This window comes from Erythrolamprus reginae, chromosome Z, assembly GCF_031021105.1.
Source record: "Erythrolamprus reginae isolate rEryReg1 chromosome Z, rEryReg1.hap1, whole genome shotgun sequence".
Classification (NCBI taxonomy): domain Eukaryota; kingdom Metazoa; phylum Chordata; class Lepidosauria; order Squamata; family Dipsadidae; genus Erythrolamprus; species Erythrolamprus reginae.
The window spans coordinates 59,838,546-59,857,431 of NC_091963.1; the positions used below are offsets into that span (position 1 = coordinate 59,838,546).

An 18,886-nucleotide genomic window follows, 5' to 3' on the forward strand; every position below is an offset into this window, starting at 1 on the left:
GCGCTACTTGTACAGCAAAGGATTCTTTCTCCCAAATAGCCCACCTCCTCTCGGTGGGGGTCAGCTTCTTGGAAAGGTATGCACAAGGCAGCAACTGTCCCCTTCCTTTGTCTTGTAATAGCACTGCAGCTATTGCCACATTGCTGGTGTCAGACTGGAACACAAACTTCCACTCGGAGTCAGGATGTTGGAGGATGGGCTCCTTTGCAAAAAGTCTTTTGAGCCTTTCGAAAGCCTTTTGGCATTCCATTGTCCACGTGATCGGCTGAGAGGGTCTAGGCTTAGTAGGGGCTGACCCACTCTTTAGTAACTCAGTTAAGGGCAAAGCAACTTCTGCGAAAGCTGGAATGAATTACCGGTAGAAATTTGCAAATCCTAAGAAACTCTGTAATTGCTTGCGTGTGCGGGGAGCTTGCCAATCGAGCACTGCCTTCACCTTGGTTGGGTCCATCTCTATGCCTTTGCTAGATATCCCAAATGGTAACGATTTTTGAAATTTTCCATGTCTGCAGAATATTATGAGTCTGCAATATATCATTAAACAATTTCCCCAAATGCGGCAACAATTCATTCATATAAGTTTTATAAAATTATCCTGTAAACCCATCTGGGCCCGGTACTTTGGCTTGTTTTAACCCTTTAATTACTAATTTCTGCATTCAATATTTGTTTATCTTCTTCGCTTACTATTTTCCCAACATTAAGAGCTCCTACATTTACCTGCTTTTCTTTATACAAATCCTTGTAATATTTTCTCATTACCTTCTCCATCTGCTGTTTACTGTATCTAACCACTCCACTAGGGTCTCTTAATGTTAATATGCATGATTTTTCTTTCCTCTTCTTCAAACATCTTGCCATTTGTTGCATTGATTTTGTCCTCCAACTTATTTTTGTCTCATTGTCATTCTCATTTTATTCCATTGGATTTCATCAAACAATTTCAATTGTTTCCTTTTCAATTTCAGTAGAATATTAAATTCCCTACTCTTAGTTATTCTCAATTTCTTTTGTATCAAATATATTTCCCTTATCTTACTCTCCCTTTCTCTACCCCATCTCTTTCTTATGTCTACTTCCATACATATACATTGTTCCCTCATATAAGCCTTGCATGCAACCCAAACAATTGATTGTTGTATGCCACTTACATCATTAATTCTAAAATATCCACTTAACTCTATCTGCAATTTATCTTGTTCATTGGATGTTACCACTGCATTATATCTCCAGGTTCTTTGATGGTGTTCCTGACCCATCTCCAATTCTGCCAATAGTGGGGAATGATTTGACAGCCAAATACTTTTAATGTCTACTTTTTAACTTGTACATTGCCCACCCTATTCATTAATATATAATCGATGCAGCTAAATGTATGATATCTTGCTGAATAGTAAGTGGTAGGTCTGCATGAAGATCCACCATATTAAGTATTTTTAAATGTAACATCCTACTATTTCCAATCCTATTCGTTAATTGCATGTTAAAATTTCCTGCCAAAAATGTTGTGCCCTTCATAAAATTATCCAACTTTCTCTTTGTATTTATTATAAATTGTTTTGTTTTCACATTGTTGTCAATTTCTTTTGATTCATTTTACCTTTAACAAACAACCACCTTCCTTCTCTATCTTTCTGAACTCCCACCTCCTCAAGTGAGACACTCTGGTGAATAAGAATCGTAGTACCTCTACTATTTTGGGTACCACAAGATTCATATATCCATTTCCAATTTTTATCATTGACCAGTTTGTCACTTCCTCCATATCTTTTAGGCATTGAAAGAAAAGGGAAAAGGATATTCTTTTTCTTTTCTTTCCTTTCCTTTTTTTCTCTTTCTTTTTTCTTTTTAAACTTTCCTACCAAAAGGAACTATTATCAATTGGGTTTATTGTGACATATGCGACAAACTATTTGGATTTCCCCCCCTCAAAGTGATGTAATCCTGATCCCTGTATCAGTTATATAAAATTTATGACTTAGTGTACAGTGGGGGGAAATAGTATTTAGTCAGACACCAGTTGTGCAAGTTCTCCCACTTAAATAGATGAGAGAAGCCTGTAATTGACATCATACGAATTTATATGCAAATTATTAAGTCACCCCTTTTGCCTTGTGCCACTGGGAATCCCCGCCTCCGGACTTCCGTTGTCAGCCGAAGTGCGGGGATTCTCCTGAGGCTCACCTCACTGGGAAATGCCACCTCCGGACCTCCATTGTCAGCTGAAGTGCAGGGATTCCCGAGGCTCCCCTCGCTGGGAAACCCCACCTCCGGATTTCCATTGTCAGCTGAAGCACGGGGATTCCCCTTCATTTTTTGCCAGCACTGCTTGAATCCCAGCAAGGGGAGCCTCAGGGGAATCCACGTGCTTCAGCTGACAACGGAAGTCCAGAGGTGGGGTTTCCCAGCAGTGGCGGCTCGGGTTCGTAAGGTGAAAATAGTTTGGAAGAAGAGGCAAAAAAATCTTAAGCACCGGGTTCGTATCACAATAAGTTCGTATGAAGAGGGGTTCGTAAGACGAAATATCACTGTATTTGCAAAAGTGCAATAAATAAATGATGTTATAGAGCAGTGGTTCTCAACCTGGGGTTTGGGACCCCTTTGGGGGTTGAATGACCATTTCACATGGGTAACCTAAGACCATTAGAAAAGACAAATTCCCCATGATGATGGGAACTAAAGCTTCTATTCTCACACCTTGGAACATATTTTTACAATCTGACCAATCAGCTGTTTACTGTGGGTGTCCCTCTGACCTTCCTGCCAATCAACTTAAAGCTCTGTTGGGAGAATTGGCGCTAGACATGGTTGGGAGTCACCACAATATGAGAAACTGTATTAAGGGTTGCGGCATTAGAAAGATTGAGAACCACTGCTATAGAGGATGGAAAACTTCAGTAGATAAAATTAGACTGAAATTAACATTAACGTTTGATTATAAAATTAAAGATTCAAATAGAAGAGGGTTGAAGAATTAGAAGGGAAACTTAAAATGTGTTTAGAGATTATAATAGAGTGTATAATGACATGTATCAAAATTGTGTATAAGAAAAAAAAGAATAAGGATAACAAATTATGGGAACAAGAAGAATATGGCTGTAATTAAAAATAAGATATACTGATTATGTATAAAAAATGATGTAAGGGAAAGAATCGAGAAAACTTTCTTCATAAAAGACGTTTTGTGCAAAATAAAAAACATATTTACCAAAAAATAATGTTGATGTGATCCCCCTGTTCTGGTCATGCCAGAGCCCCCTTTTAAAGCACTTCCCAATTAAAAGGACTAGTTGGTAACATCATTGTTGCCCACAGTGTTGCCCATGCACATGGGAGCGCCTTTCATGTCCTTGTCAAAGAGCTGTAGCAAATGATGGGAACTCACTCATACAGCAGCACTTGAGTCTCAAATGAAGGCTTGTAGACCTGCAACCAGGGGCGGGCTACTGCCTGGACGGGGCGGGGAATGCAGTGGGGTAGCAAAAATGGAACTCCACCCCAGAGCACCCAATTTGCACTGATAGATGTTGAAAGAAAATGCAGGGCATCTTGCATAAGCCACGTCCACAGTGTGGTAGTAAACATTTTGGTAGCCCGTCAATGCCTGCAACCTAGCATCCTAACCATGTGAACCACTGTGCTCCATTCATGTGATAGTATATTATTTTACAGAGATGCTTTTTAAAAATTAATGAACTATATATTTCTTGTCCAATTTAGTACATTATTATTTTTTGAAGTTTAAATAGTTCAAACTTAAAAAATCATGCAGCCAGATAAAAATGCTTTTATAAACAAGACTTTCCCCCCACAGCTTAAGGTGCTTTATTTGAATTTCTGAGTTAACAGAAAAACAAGCAGAAATACTGTACTGGTGTTCCTCAATGTTTGGTTTGCATCGACAACTTTATCATTTCCTTTGCAGTAATGCCTGCTCTCCTCCAACTGTTAACATTACTAATGCCAATGGGAAACCACCTGCCAATTAAAAGATGACTCATTCATTTAGTGCTTTACTGGAAGAATGCTAACCTCCTGTTCAAAGTAGTACAAAAACTACTCACCAACTTACAGTACAGCGTATCCTCCCAAACTATCAGCTATTGTTTGGGTTGCTTTTGAGCACAAGTTTAGAACTAAATATGTTTAAAAGCAGCCTGAGCAAGTGCTATACATGGATATGAACTATTTGTATCACAAAATGGCATCATCAGTTTCCCCTGCCAGTCAGCTGCTAGTTGGAATGATTTCAGGTCTTCAAACCTGAACCAGGCCTGAATAGCTCCATGCCCAAAACCTGCTCTGAAAAAATTAGTCTCTTGTGCTGCCTAAAGCAAAGCTGAAGCTTTCTTGGCAAAGATTTTCTGAAGTGCATTGTAAGTATAGTTCTAAGAACATTTTCTATACACAAAGGGACTTATAATGGAAAAAAAATAAGGTAAATTATCTACATTCATGTAACATGTAGTAATATTGGACATGATGATTGTACATCTAAAACAGGTAAGTCAAAATTTCTAAAGATATCTATTACAGATTTTATTATACTATGTATTTTATACAGTATTTTTGAAAGCAAACATTCCTTTAAACAATTTTGAGCAAATTTCAATATTTTCTGTTTCAATATAGAAACTCATTTCCTGAGCACCTGCAAATTCTAATCCTTTTAACTTCACACTTTTCTTCTGAAAATTCTACTACAACCGTAAATTATTGGATTAACTTTTAAACTCAAAATAATAGTACTGTAATTTTATTGTAATAATTGTTTGCTTTAATTGTATAATTGTTTTGTTTGTAATTGAAAGTTGAGCTTCCAAGAACATCATCAAATAAATAAAAACAATGCAATGATATGCATGTTAACAGTTTTAATTTATATTCTTTTTTTTCAGTATACTTGTAAGTTTATTATTTAGCACCAACTGTGCCTTTAGTAGATAACACCACCATATGAACAAAGTATTAAAATTCTTTCCTTAGGAAGTTGTCAGTAATGTCGCCCATTGTAGGAAAAAGTTGTTATTCTTCTGAACCCAAGAATTGCATTCATACAATACCCAGAACCACAGTGAGATAATTCTCTCTTAATCTCTCTTTATGGGTCCAGAAGACTCAACTGTAGTATTCGAGATTACAACTGAGCCCAGAATTTCTACTGTAGGCCGTTGCAGTTGTTAATATGCAATCATTTGACTGTTCTGTTTATGTATGTATGTATGTATGCAGGTGCAGGTGCACAAAGCACTAGAAACTCTGCGGATATGTCAAAAGTAACTTTTGGGGAGTTGGTTGTAACTTTGAATAGTTAAGTGACCAGTAATTAAGTGAGGATTACTTGTAAACTGTTAATCTATGATTATGTGCCATCAAATTTATCATAACTATATAGACCTTTTCCATAATAATCTGTTCCTAGCCTGATTCTTTAAAAATGCACCTATCATTCCTAAAATTAAGCCCATTCAGTTTATTATTAGTTATCGTCTTTTCAGCTTGATGAGCATCACAAATTTCTCAAGAGATTTAAGTAATTGCATATGTTCAAAATGGGACAGATTTGAGTTTCCTTATTCATTTCTTGAGAAAGAACTTGAATAGATTTGTTCCATGATACACTTGTTAAATATTCTGGTTTATCTTCAGCAGTCTTTCCCAGAATTAAACTGTGAATGCACTTTCTATTCTACTTTTCAAAGTCCAGCCTTCATTTCCATTTGTCACAAAACTGCTTGCAGAAATCTGATCTTTGTATGTATTGACACATTACAGCTTCAAAGTGTATGTATTCTAAGATGAATTGCTATTTAACCAAGTATGGGTTTGCAGAATATTTCTTGATTGCCAGTGCCTTTAATATAGACAATCAGTTTTAATAAACAGAGTTTATAAACCAATAGATTAATTTATTATTATGTATATATAGGTAGGGTTTGGTTGCTGAACTTAATGACCGTTAGTTTAGTTTTCTCTGTATTTCATCTTAGACCCATTTTTCATTTGATTTTAATGAATTAGATATATGGAGGTTAACTGAAAATTTGTTCTGCAGAAATAGCAAGTAAGAACTGTTATAGAATAAAAATACAGGTAATCCTTAATTTACAAGAGTTCATTTAGGGAATTTTCAATTACAATAGCACTGAAAAAAGTGACATATTTTTCACACTTACGACAATTCCATCATCCCCATAGTCAGGTGATCAAAATTTGGATGGTTGCAGTATCCTGGGTTCATGTGATCACATTTTGACAAGCAAAGTTAATGGGGAAGCCAGATTCATTTAACAATTATGTTTATTTATTTTATTTATTTATTTATTGGATTTGTATGCTGCCCCTCTCCGGAGACTCGGGGCGGCTAACAGCAATAATAAGACAGCATATAACAAGAATCCAATACTAAAAGCAATTAAAAACCCATTATAATAAAAACCAAACATACATACATGTTACTAATTTAACAGCAGTAATTAACATAACTAGCACAAAAAGTAATAAAATGTGGCAAATTTCACTTAATGCTTTGCTTCTCAACAAAAATGTTGGCCTCAATTGTTATTGTAAATTAAGTACTGTACTATCTTATCTTATTCAAGATAAAATATACTAAAATATACTAATGCCAATCAGTCGCAATTACATATTTTTAAGTACAATTCTCTCCAAGGCATGGAAAGCTGAGACATTGATGAATGCACCACAATGCAACTTTTATCTATTTTTATGAAAAAAATGAGGCACACATTATACATGCCTTTATTGCATTTGTTGCAACCTAAGTTTCTAAGGCGCGAGAAATATTTCTAAATTGAAGAAAATTGCCAATTTTGTCTACGTTATTATGTAACATGATTTACAGTTGAATTTGAAAATAAAAGCACCATCCACCTATTAAGTATTTCTTGATTTAATGTGTGCATTGAATATCCGCTGATGCAATCTTTCTGTTTGAAATTAGGGAAATATTTTGGCCAAATTCACTCCTCCACGCTTTGCTTACATCCGTTTCGTTATTGGAGCAAATAGCAATTCCGAGTAGGCGGTGACTGCAACAGGAGACGGCGGGAGCTGGGCACCAAGCCCGATCTCGAAGCGCTCGTTTGTGTTCCACAGTTCACTTGATACTTGCGCGCGCAAAATAAAAAAAAAGCGCTCCAGCTATTGAGACAGTTAAGAGGCGATTGCTCCGCTGGGATACTTATTTCTTCTGTTTAGACAGGGGCTTGAATTTTCTTTCTCCGATCACATCCCAGAAGACTTTTCACGCTTCAGACACCTCTTTCTGCAACGTATACGAGAACAGAGCTTGCCGGTAAAGAAGGAGGAGGGAAATTAAGTTTTTGAAAAGAGAAGGAGAAAGCTCCCCATCTCTTCTAGCCAGTCGGCGCGAGAACAAAGAACTTCCCTCTCCTTTCCCGCCCCGCACGTGGGGAGGAGTGGGGGGTGGGGGGAGAAACGATTTCTCCACCTCTTTATTGCAGCTCATACTGCCTCCTCTTGCCGCCAATTGGTAGTTGTCTGGTCCCGCTGGGCGGAGAGGAGGAGAGATATCCAATCCCGACGACGGCAGGTTTTCTCCAATGAGAGCGGTGGCCATTGGGCCGCCGCGGGGTTTGGCGCTCTGTTGTCCGAAGCTAGTGTCAAGAAGACGGGGAAGATCAGTGAAGTGAACTCAACGCTTGGACAGAAAGTGAAAGGCAGCGCGGTGGGCGGGAAGCCACCGGCGGCAGTAGGTGCTATTAACAGGGAGTGGGTAGCGAGTAAATGGGCGACGGGTAGAGGACGGGAAAGACACACCCGCTCAGGGGCTCTTTGTCGTGCTTGGGGGCGGGGGATGGGACTCAACGCAAGTTACGGTGGGGGTTGTCTATAGGGCGAGAGGGGTGGGGCTTACTACGAAGGGCAGCCTGGGAGAGATGTCTCTGAAAGTCCCTCCTCTAGTTAAATATAGTAGGACTTGAATTAGAAGGGGTACTAGTTGGGTAAGTGAGGCTGTGGAAGTACAACAAATCTGTGGAGAAATGAAGATAAATTGTGGGAGTGATGACTGAGAAGGGCGTATGGAAGATTAGGAAACGAGATGGAAGTGAATATGAGAAACGGAAGGGGTTTTCGGAGATGCAGAGATTGTCTCGGAATTGAAAAATAGTAATTTTACTTCTTAGTTCAGCACCTAGAAAATGACTAAACATTTCTAAACCCTAGTTGTCATAAATAGTTTGTGATTATTTAAGCAATGGGTATCCAGTTTGACAAGTTATTTAATTGTGAGAGGATCAGTTTGAATCTCCTGTCTAGTTTCATTTAATGAGAATTAAGGCACCAGCTTTTTAGAAGAATGCTTTCAAGAGGTGCAACTCTTGGCATGTGATGAGAACAAGCGCTGAATGAAAATTATTCTTTGTCCACAGTGGTGCTTTCTGAGGTACCTAAATATTTCGAGAACTGTAAACAAAATAAGGTAGGCAAATAGATGGATGAACAGTCAGAAACTCATCTGTAGAAGTAAGGGGCAGAGCTAATTATATTATTAGAGATAATGTATTCCTGTCTTCTACACAAATCCAATAATACTATTTTTTTACTGCATTCTGTTTTGGGCTGCTATAATTGTTTGAAAGGCTCTTTTTAAATTACTGGGAATTCAAATAAACAAATAAATAGTAAGTAAGTAAATTAATAAGTAAGTAAATAAATAACTTTAATGGAAATATTATAATTCTCACTTAATGATAACAAAGGAAAATTATTTCCAAAGGAGGGATTTAGACAGAAGACCTTTAAGTACAGTATTCTGAATTGTATTGTTATTTTCTATAAACTGGGCATGGAATGGAAAACGAGTTCACATTGAAGACGTTTCGGTATTGTAATTTCCAAAATGTAAAAATACTAGCAGTGATTCTGTATATACCTATTTGAAAATAAATATTTTAGTGCAAAAGACTGACTTCTGAATAGGGATGAGTAAGTCTATCTTAGAGCAGTAGTGTTAACCCCCCCCCCAAAATGCTAACTTTTCTTCAATTCATTTCTGATTTAAATATCAATATTTAAACTGCTAATATTAAAATACTTAGATTTTATAAGCAGATTACAATTTGGCAAACAATGATTATTCTGAACAATTTTAACCCATAATGGATTTTTGCTAAGAATATTTTATCAATGGAAGTATTTTTTATTTCAGATAATCCCTGCAGATGTCTCAGTATGTACTGTTTTGGAAGTAACATTCTATACTGTACTGAAACAACCTCATTTAAGAAGTGCCACTTAAAGTTTTGTAAATATTTGCATATTTATAAGATTGTTTATTTTGAATTAAACTATTAATTTAATTAGCAGATTTTTTTTAAAATGATTTAAAAACTTCCAGTTGATTTATATAATAGAAACATAGAAGACTGACGGCAGAAAAAGACCTCATGGTCCATCTAGTCTGCCCTTATACTATTTCCTGTATTTTATCTTACAATGGATATATGTTTATCCCAGGCATGTTTAAATTCGGTTACTGTGGATTTACCAACCACGTCTGCTGGAAGTTTGTTCCAAGGATCTACTACTCTTTCAGTAAAATAATACTGAAAGAGTAGTAGATCCTTGGAACAAACTTCCAGCAGACTAGTAACTGCTCACTATATGAAATTGATACTGCTAAATGGCTTTAGCAGGTTTATAAAGGTTTACTTAAAGAAAGAAAATTATTTTTTGTTGTATTTTTTGTGTCTATAGAAGGATTAAAATTTGAAATAATTGATTATGAATAAAATGAGCAAGAACTTTAAGTTATATTTACCTGACTAAAAGCGATATTATGTAGGTAAAGGCCTTCTGCAATAATTATATTGAAAAAGGTCTTGTCTACAGTGATGTGAAAAAGAAAATACACCCTCTGAGTTCTATGGTTTTATGTAGAACAGTGAAAATCATCTAGTTTTTAAAAGTAGCTAAATATAATCTTAGATGAAAAATAACATATGACATACCATATTTTTCGGACTGTAAGATGTATCAGTATAAAAGACACACCAAGATTTCAAAGATGTAAGTAAGGAAAAAGTGTTTTTGTCCTCCCGGACCCCAGAAGTATTCTGCAAGCCTCCCGAACCCTCTGTGCACCTTGTCTTTTGCAAAACAGGTGTTTTTGCCTTCCCCAGCCCCCAGAAGCATTCTGCAGGTCTTCCAAACCCTCTGTACACTGTCAAATTTTTGTTTTTGAAAAATTGGTATTTCCTCCCGCCCCAGAAGCACTTTGCAGGCCTTCAAACCTTCTGTGCACTGTCAATTTTTTGGGGAAAAATTGGTGTTTCCTCCTGCCCCAGAAGCACTTTGCAGGCCTTCAAACCCTCAGGGGCAGGGCTTCAGAAGGCCAAAAATGGCTGTATTCAGTGTATAAGATGCATCAACATTTCCACCCTCTGGGGGGGAGGGGAGAGCTGCATCTTATACTCTAAAAAATACAGTATCATACAATGTCATTCATTTTACTAAAAGAAGAAAGCCAAAATGGAAAAGCCATCTTTGAAAAACTTAGTATACCTTTACTGCTTCCATCAGTATGAAGTAGCTATATAGCAGCCAAGTGTTGCTAATAAAGGTTTGCCAGGAGAAAGCCTTTTCTCTTTCTAAAAAAATTGGCAATATAGCTTAAATTTGCAAGTTTATGTGGACAAATCACAAGGTTTCTGGAATGGTGTCATTTGTGCAGAAGTGAAGATAATTAACAACAACAACAGCAATAATAATAATAATAATAATAATAATAATAATAATAATAATAATAATTTATTAGATTTGAATGCAGCCCCTCTTCGAGGACTTGGAGTAGCTCACAGCAACAATAATAATAATACAATACAATACAAATCCAATATAAAATATAATGTGCAGTGCCATGTTTGACAAAAATCAAACATAGCTTATCAACACAAACACACCAAGTGTCAAGCACAGTGGTGTAAGAGTGATGATTTGGGCTTGTTTTGCAGCCAGAAGACCTGGACACCTTTCAATCATTGAATAGAACATGAACTCATCTGTACGTTAAAGTATTTTAGAGTCAAATGTGAGGTTGTCTGCCAGCTAAACTTTGGCTGACATTGGGTCTTGCAACAGTACAATGATCCCAAGCATACCAGCAAATCTATAACAGAATGGCTGAAAAAGAAAAGAATCAAGTGTTACAATGGCCCAGTCAAAGTCCAGACTTCAACCTAATTGAAAACAAATGCCCACAAATCTCAATAAATTAAAGGAATGTTATAAAGAGCAAGCCAAAATTCCTCAACATGGTAAAAGACTAATAAAGTCATGCAGAAAATGATATCAAGTTATTGCTGCTAAGTTTTTTCTACAATCTATAGCAGGGATTTTCAACCTGCGGGTCGTGACCTCTGGGGGTTGAACGGCCCTTTCATAGGGGTCACATCGGAAAATATCTAATTCCAATGGTCTTAGGAACCAAGACACCGTTCCTTTAGCCGTCTCCAGATGGGTCCACACACATGCAAATAGATTTCTGCAAAAAAAGAAATATCTGTACCATGGGATCTTCTTAGCATACACAGAACCTGAATTTCTGGCACTGCGCATGCATTTCCATCTTGGTTTTGGCTTTTATTTTATTTTTTTGCATTTTTATTCAAATTCAGCACTTTGCATGCATGTGCAAAGCACATGCACGCTAATGAAGTATGGCCATACAGCATAGGAGGAAGAGAACCAGCAGTGAGGTAAGTTAGAACTCACCCCTGAGTTTCCTAATAATTTTATTATTTTATGGTTGGGGGTCACCACAGCATGAGGAACTGTATTAACTGTATTAAAGGATTGCAGCATTAAGAAGGTTGAGAACCACTGCTAGAATCATGAGGTGTACAGTATTTAGTTTAACACAACTGGCTTTTCATTTTGACTTTCCTTTTTGTAAAACAAATGACATGTCATTTAATATGTCATGTATTGTTCAACTGAGGTATTTACCTGCTTTTAAGAACAGCTAAGGACTAAGTAATTTTATTATGTCCTAATAAAACCATAAAACTCAAAGTGGATGTACAGTGGTACTTCTACTGACGAACTTAATTCGTTCCGTGACCAGGTTCTTAAGTAGAAACGTTCGTAAGTAGAAGCAATTTTTCCCATAGGAATCAATGTAAAAGCAAATAATGTGTGCAAATCCATTCGGAAAATCCAAAAATTTAAGGCTTTTAAAAAAAGCCACAGGTGGATGAAGCGGAGGCGAACAGAGTGGGGGTAGGGACAGCGAGAGGTGGCAAGCGGTGGCAGTCCCAACGAAGCAAGGCAAAAAGAGCCTCTCGGGCTCGATGAGTCCTCACCTCCCATTATTCCCCACCCCAGTGATCATTTCCCCCACACCTGTCTCCTCTCTTGGCTCTATGGGTCATTGCCTCCCGTTTTTCCCCACCCCACTCGGATCATTTCCCCCACACGTTTCTCCTCTCTTGGGCTCCATGAGTCCTTGCCTCTTGTTTTTCCCCACCCCATTTCTCCCACACCTTTCCCCTCTCTTGGGCTCTATGAAGCCATCTTTTGCTGTCCCTCTTCCCACTCCATTCACCTTGCTTCATCTGCAGCAGCAGCCAAGAGAGAAGTGAGGGTTCGTAAGTAGAAAATGGTTCGTGAGAAGAGGCAAAAAAATCTTGAACACCCGGTTCGTTTCTTGAAAAGTTTGTAGGTAGAGGTGTTCGTAAGTAGAGGTACCACTGTACTTTTTCAGACATTTGCTTGTTGCGTTGTATTTGTTACAGTGAGGAAAATAATGAAACATTTTCTGGCCTTTGTGTATTTCATATACAGATTATTTGAAAATGTAACCAGAACTTTAAAATAAAATACCAGCTCTTTACTGTAGTATCACTTCACATCAATAAGTACTTTCATTTGGAGTGGGATGGCTAAAATTAAATAAATAATCTCTGTTTTAACATACTAATTGATCCATATTACTATTTTTTTTGTAGATACTGCTTTACAAATTTTGAACATTATTAATGCATGATAAGGCATTATCATCAGCAATTTTCAAATTTATGATTTGCTTTTATTAAAACTTTCATAGTTTTATCTCACTACATTATAAGCACACTTGACAAACATAAAAGATACTTTGTAAAAAACCCAAGCAGAGAACCAACAATCTCTAAAGATTGCTGAGCTACAATACTGGGTATTCTCCTTAAAGTTGCTAAAATTGTATTTCATTAAAGTCCAGGAGCATCACAATAGATTGAAACAAAATGAGTTAAATAGCTTTGGTTTTCAAATCTATTGTAGCTCTTTTTAGATATACATATTTATTTTCATCTATCAGCAATGGAAATAGAGGAAAATATTATTTTTTACATTTCCTGAGTGACAAATATTGTCATTGTCAAAATAGAGAAGTGTGGATTTTAAAAATAATTTTTTATCTGCCTAAATTCAATATCTGGCTGTTGCAGCAATATGGGTAGGTTCGCTGAAGTGAATACCAGACATATTTGCAAAGGGAGGGAGAAGTAAAGGAGAAATAAATGACCCAAACATATCATAATGCAAAAAAGGAAAATTTGATAAGGTTTGGAAACATCAAATTAAAATAAAAGTTCTCTGAAATGAAGCCACATCGGTCTAATAATTTTTCTGAGGGAAAATACCCACTGAATACTGTTTCTATATATTATATGGTAATGTAATGTTTCTATTCCTAGCAACAGTGATGGGCTCTTATGGGTACGGTCGGGTACGCAGAATTGGTAGAAAGATTTTGGTCATTTATGCAGAAGCAGTAGAAAAAAATGGATTTTTTTCCTTTTTTTTCCCTTCTGGACTCTGGGTATGTTTTTCCTACCACAGTAAATGAGGTTGAATGTGTATAATTTTAGAAGAGTTGTGCATGCATGTATGTATGTACATACACATATAGTTTATATAGTAGATAATGTATACATTTGTGTGCCTGTGTGTAATATGTATGTACACATGGTATATATACATAGAATTAAATGGTATATTTTGGATGTTCAGTAACAGTAAATAGATAGGGAAATTGTATCTCTTTGAGGCGATGAGAGGCCATGCACCCTAACCCAAACCCTTGACGTCAAGCCATTCACACCTGGTCACATGGCTGGCAAGCTACATCAACAAAATAAGCCATGCCCACAGTAAAATTTTTTGCAGCCCTTCACCGCCTAGCAATAATTTTCTAGCAATGTTTTGTTAATGAATTGATGCTTCAGTAAGTTGTCTTTAAAAAGTATAGAGCACTTGAGTCACATTGTCAGATTCAGATATAGTAAGAAAAAATGACCTTCTCTTGGAACTTTAATGGAGGTCTTATCAGCAGTGTTCATCAACAAATGCTTGATTAGCTTGAAAAGATGCCATAAACATTAGTGTAAATTATTTAAATAAAAGCTGTATCTTGCAATGCATATGGCACATCTTGGATTTTTACAACCAACCAGGTGTAAATTTGAACATTTATAGGGACATCTGAGGAAAAGTCAAAAGATGGAACAGCAAATAACTACTCAAGAGCAGTGGTTTATTAGATAAAGAAGCAATTACCATAATTAAGAAGAGAAACACGTCTACATAAGAAAGAGAATCAAAGAGGCAAGTGACAAATAAGACTTTATGAAAACTTAGAAATGCTTGAAGGATGTTTGCAGATGAGATAAGATTTGAGTTTTTAAGATAAACAGCAGTGCAGTATATGTAATAAGGGTAGTATATCATTGAAAGCTATTGGAGATGTCCTAAAGAGGATAGAGAGTGATGATTATGAGGAATCTCAATAAATACAGAATGATTGTATCTACTGTGAAGCAAAAGTAGGGGCCAGAGATGCAACAAAATGATTTCCAACTTTTAATCAAATCTACTAATAACTATTAACTAAATGGACACAAAATACTGGAAAAAAAGTCTAGGAAGAAAAATTATAAATAGCTTAAATTATAAATTATAGCTTAAAGTATAAATTATAGTTATCATCCAGCTTCCCAGTTTGCGGAAGAACACTGGAAAAGAGAGAATTATATTACAAGTGAATTTCTGTGGAAATGATTGTGATGATGTTGATACTTTTTGGGACCATGGCCTTAATTATCTGGATCATAGACTGCAGATATGAGATGGCTTTTATCTGTTAAAAATAAATAAAAACTCACCTTAACTGGTGAGTTTCATTAGATCAGCTTTAAACTATATCCCATGGGATTAGAGGTAGTTATTCTGAAGGAAAATCTTCAGATAAGTGCTTATGTGCTATACAAGAAAATTGAAATGTAATAATGAAAATTGAAATGTAATAATGGAGTACTCAGCCAGTCTAGCCGGACCTGGAAGGAACAAAAGGACTCAAATGAAGTAAAACTCACCTTTAATCCCCACAAACAAGCCGGAGCCTTAGAACACAAAGAGTAAAAACGTGTCCCTTTTAAAGTCAGTGTTGGGAATGTCTGCCTCCCAGCACCTTTTCAAGTTTCAGTCCCACCCCATGCTCACTGGTAATCACCATCTGGTGGCCGCAGCGTTGGGGCTGTGCATGTCTTTGGAGAAGGGCGGCATACAAATCTAATTAATAATAATGATGATGATGATGATGTCCTGCTGCTGCAGTAGTTGCTTAGGCTGATACCCATCTGGTGGCAATGATTCTCACCTCCTGGAATGATTCACTGGGTAGTATGAGGCTGCTGTGGAAGGTTGCCGATCAGCTGGGCAGCCTAGGTTTGGTGGGAAACATCTTGGCCGTTTGGTGCTGTCAGATGTTGAGATGCTGAGTCGCCGCCTTGTTGTTCCCACAGTAGAAAGATATACTATATCCTAAAGGATTTGTGGGCTGCTCATTTTTTGTAGATCTATGCCTTACAGATTTTTGTAATGCCATTTTTACCGTCCCCAGATGTAATGTATTTTGTTTACGAGCTCTTTCGGGGTTCCTGAGGTCAGGATCTCTGACCTCATGCGAGGCCACCAGAACTGCTATCTGTTCAAGTATATGATTTTAATGAACCCAGAATGGCCAGCCTGTTTGTCCTCGCACCGCTGTAACACCATAGGTCTTAGGGCACGTGGTATACACAAATGTGTCACTCTTCCATGCCAACCACTGTTCCCTCTAAGGTGCGTGGCTGATTGGCCACTCTCAGGCAATCAAACTTCAGTGCAGAACTTTCAAATTCTGTGGAGTCTTTGGAAAAGAATTTTTTTATTTTTTCACTCCAATCACATAAGCAAATTAAAATACCATCAATCTTGAATTACATTACAATAAATCATTTTTTAAAGTTTAGTATTCATAATGCTTCTAATGCTGCCTCCTCTGGACAAAAGTACTCAAAATTTCTTGAAAAACGATTAGCTGATACACTTTTTAGGCTGTTTCTTTTCTAATTATATCTAATCATTTAGGCCATAGTGGTTCAATCTTCTCCATATATCCTTAATATCAATTTTCATGTATATTTCTTAACCCTACTTTTATAATAGCCCTTTAATAGGGAAAAAAACCAAGAAAAAAGCAAAAATTTCCAATCACATCCACTAATTCTTAAATTTTATCTAGCCCTTATAAGGATCAAGATTATATTAATTCAAGGGGGAAAATCCAAATAATATGTCACATATGTCTCATTAAACCAAATTAACAAACCCAGTTATTAATAGTTTTAGTAGGTAAATAAAAAAAAGAAAAAGGAAGAAAAAGAAAGTAAAGAAAAGAAAAAATATATTTTCCCTTTTTCTTGCATACATCCCTTGTGAAACCCAATATAGTCATCATACCCTATGGGACTTTATGATTCAAAATAAACCAATAAAACCCTCCAACCCTACTCTAGTTCATATCACTGTGAGCCCAATGAAATGATAACATCAGCATTTCCTGTTCCATTTATATCACTGTAAGCCCAATGAAATCCTCATACCCTACTCTAATTATATCACTGCAAACCCAGTGGAATCATTGTGCCCTATTCTATAAAAATCACTGTAAACTCAGTGGGATCATCCTACCTAGTCCCTTTTATAGGACAATAAACCCATTAACCCTGCTGTTCTCCTCACATTTACTATACACTTGTTACCCTCCAGGTCCTTTTAGACCAGGAGTATAAAAATGTTGGTTCTAGCTACTGGAATGATCTTTTTGAATACTTTTTTCGCTTTGAACAATTCTGAATACAATGAACATTTCTCAATACAATGATATGAAAATTGAAATGAAAAAAATAATGCCTATTTGTTTTTGCTACTGGAACTGCAGCTCCGGTAGCAAAACTAGGCTTATACTCAAGTAGGCTTATACTCGAGTATAAGACCAAATTGATGTTTATTTGCTCAGAAATGCCCCCCCCCCATGGCTGTGTGCAATTATTTCACTTTATATATATGTAAGGCTTCCAATTTTAAATTTAAATCCTTAAAGCTCTTTAAAGGAAAATCTAATTTTGGGCAATTTGCTCCCATTTTCAGCAATTTAAGTTTCTGTTGGAAATAAAAAACAGAAAAAATCAGTTTGAACTCCCTTTTTGGCAATCCTCACTCACTGCTTGATCTTTCTTCACTTCACCAGTGCTTAGAATTGTCTTATTTCCAGGTGTTACTGCTCTTCTTCAGTCTCTGCGTTGTGTTGTCTCCGCGGCTACTGTTGACTCAGGCATGGCAGTCTAGCCAACTTTGCACTGATGCTGGTGCGAGACTAGGCTGATACATCCCAAACCATGCCAACCCCAAACCAGATCCCCGGTAGCGTCCCCTGCATCATCTCCCCTTCAGGGAGGATCCGGTCTGGTTCAAGAGAATCAGAACCCTCAGACAGCTGGGATTCGGAGTCCCCCCCACGGGTGAAGAGGAACTCCATGCTGCCGTAGCCATTTGACCCCACCCCTCTCCCCAAGTGCTGTGCAGTCTTCATGACTCACTTCATTTTCCCTGCAGCTGAGCTTTGCATTGCCATTTGAAGCCAGTTGCTTTCCTCCCACCACCACAAAGTGGGAGCTCTAAATTTCTGCTGCACCGCTCGACTCCTCCAGCTTGCAGGCAGGGGCAGTGGGAGATGAGAGGTAGGAGAAGGAGACTCACAAAGCCTCCGGGGCTCTACTGCCCAGTGCTGCTGGGAGACTCTTTCCCCAACCTGTCTGCTGTAGTTGCAGCTCTCACAAACTGGTAAGGAGGGGAAAGTGAGAGGGGGGGGGGCCTTCTGAGTTCTGTCAGAATAAAACTTGTAAGGTTTCAAGTGTTCTATTCATAGCTAACACTAGATATCCAGGACCAGCTTCTCCTCCCTTATTTATCACTGAAGGCAGGGACAGGAATGTTCAAGTATGTCTTTTACTGTAATCCATAGTGAATGCTACCTACCATCAAAATTTTATGAAAATTTGGTAAAGTTATATTTTGAAAATAAGATACCTATCTATATTGGTTGAAGTTATCTAAATTCAGTTTAGTCTGCTTTCCCTATTTAGTTTTGCTTCCTAAACTTCTGACAAGTTTAACCAAACAAAATCAAGTGCATTATTCTTTTTTGATATGTCTGCTTGCAGAAAGTATAACTGCGCCCTCAAAAACTGGGCTCATTATTAATGCCTCTTAATAACATAGGAAATAACTGCACAGAAGAGAAGAAAATCATACACAGATTGTACTTACAAAGTTCAACAAGCTAACTAAATCCAATGCAGTACTAAAGGTCTATTAATTTATTACAATGTTAGTAACATTAGCAATATTTACATTTCAACCAAACTAATCCAGGCAAATACACTTTTATATCACTTGCCAGCAAATTAAAGCACAGCAAAGCATTCTCAGAAACCATGAATTATATCTTCCCATTAGCAAAGCTTTTTAAAACAAA

At 37.1% G+C, this 18,886-nt stretch overlaps 1 protein-coding gene across 14 annotated transcripts in view; it reads left to right on the plus strand.

The window, feature by feature from the left end:
• The first annotated feature begins 7,298 nt into the window (after positions 1-7,298).
• EZH2 (enhancer of zeste 2 polycomb repressive complex 2 subunit) overlaps positions 7,299-18,886 on the plus strand; it is a 143,715-nt gene continuing 132,127 nt past the window's right edge. For 2 of the 14 annotated variants that reach the window (XM_070727896.1, XM_070727897.1), the window contains exons 1-3: positions 7,647-7,735; positions 8,418-8,467; positions 9,197-9,292. In XM_070727896.1, coding sequence (XP_070583997.1) covers positions 9,220-9,292 — 73 coding nt within the window. In that variant the 5' untranslated portion in view covers positions 7,647-7,735; positions 8,418-8,467; positions 9,197-9,219. Of the gene's footprint in view, positions 7,319-7,571; positions 7,740-8,417; positions 8,468-9,196; positions 9,293-14,505; positions 14,635-18,886 lie in introns of those variants that run through there. The other 12 variants (XM_070727914.1, XM_070727900.1, XM_070727905.1 and 9 more) reach the window with 12 other exon arrangements.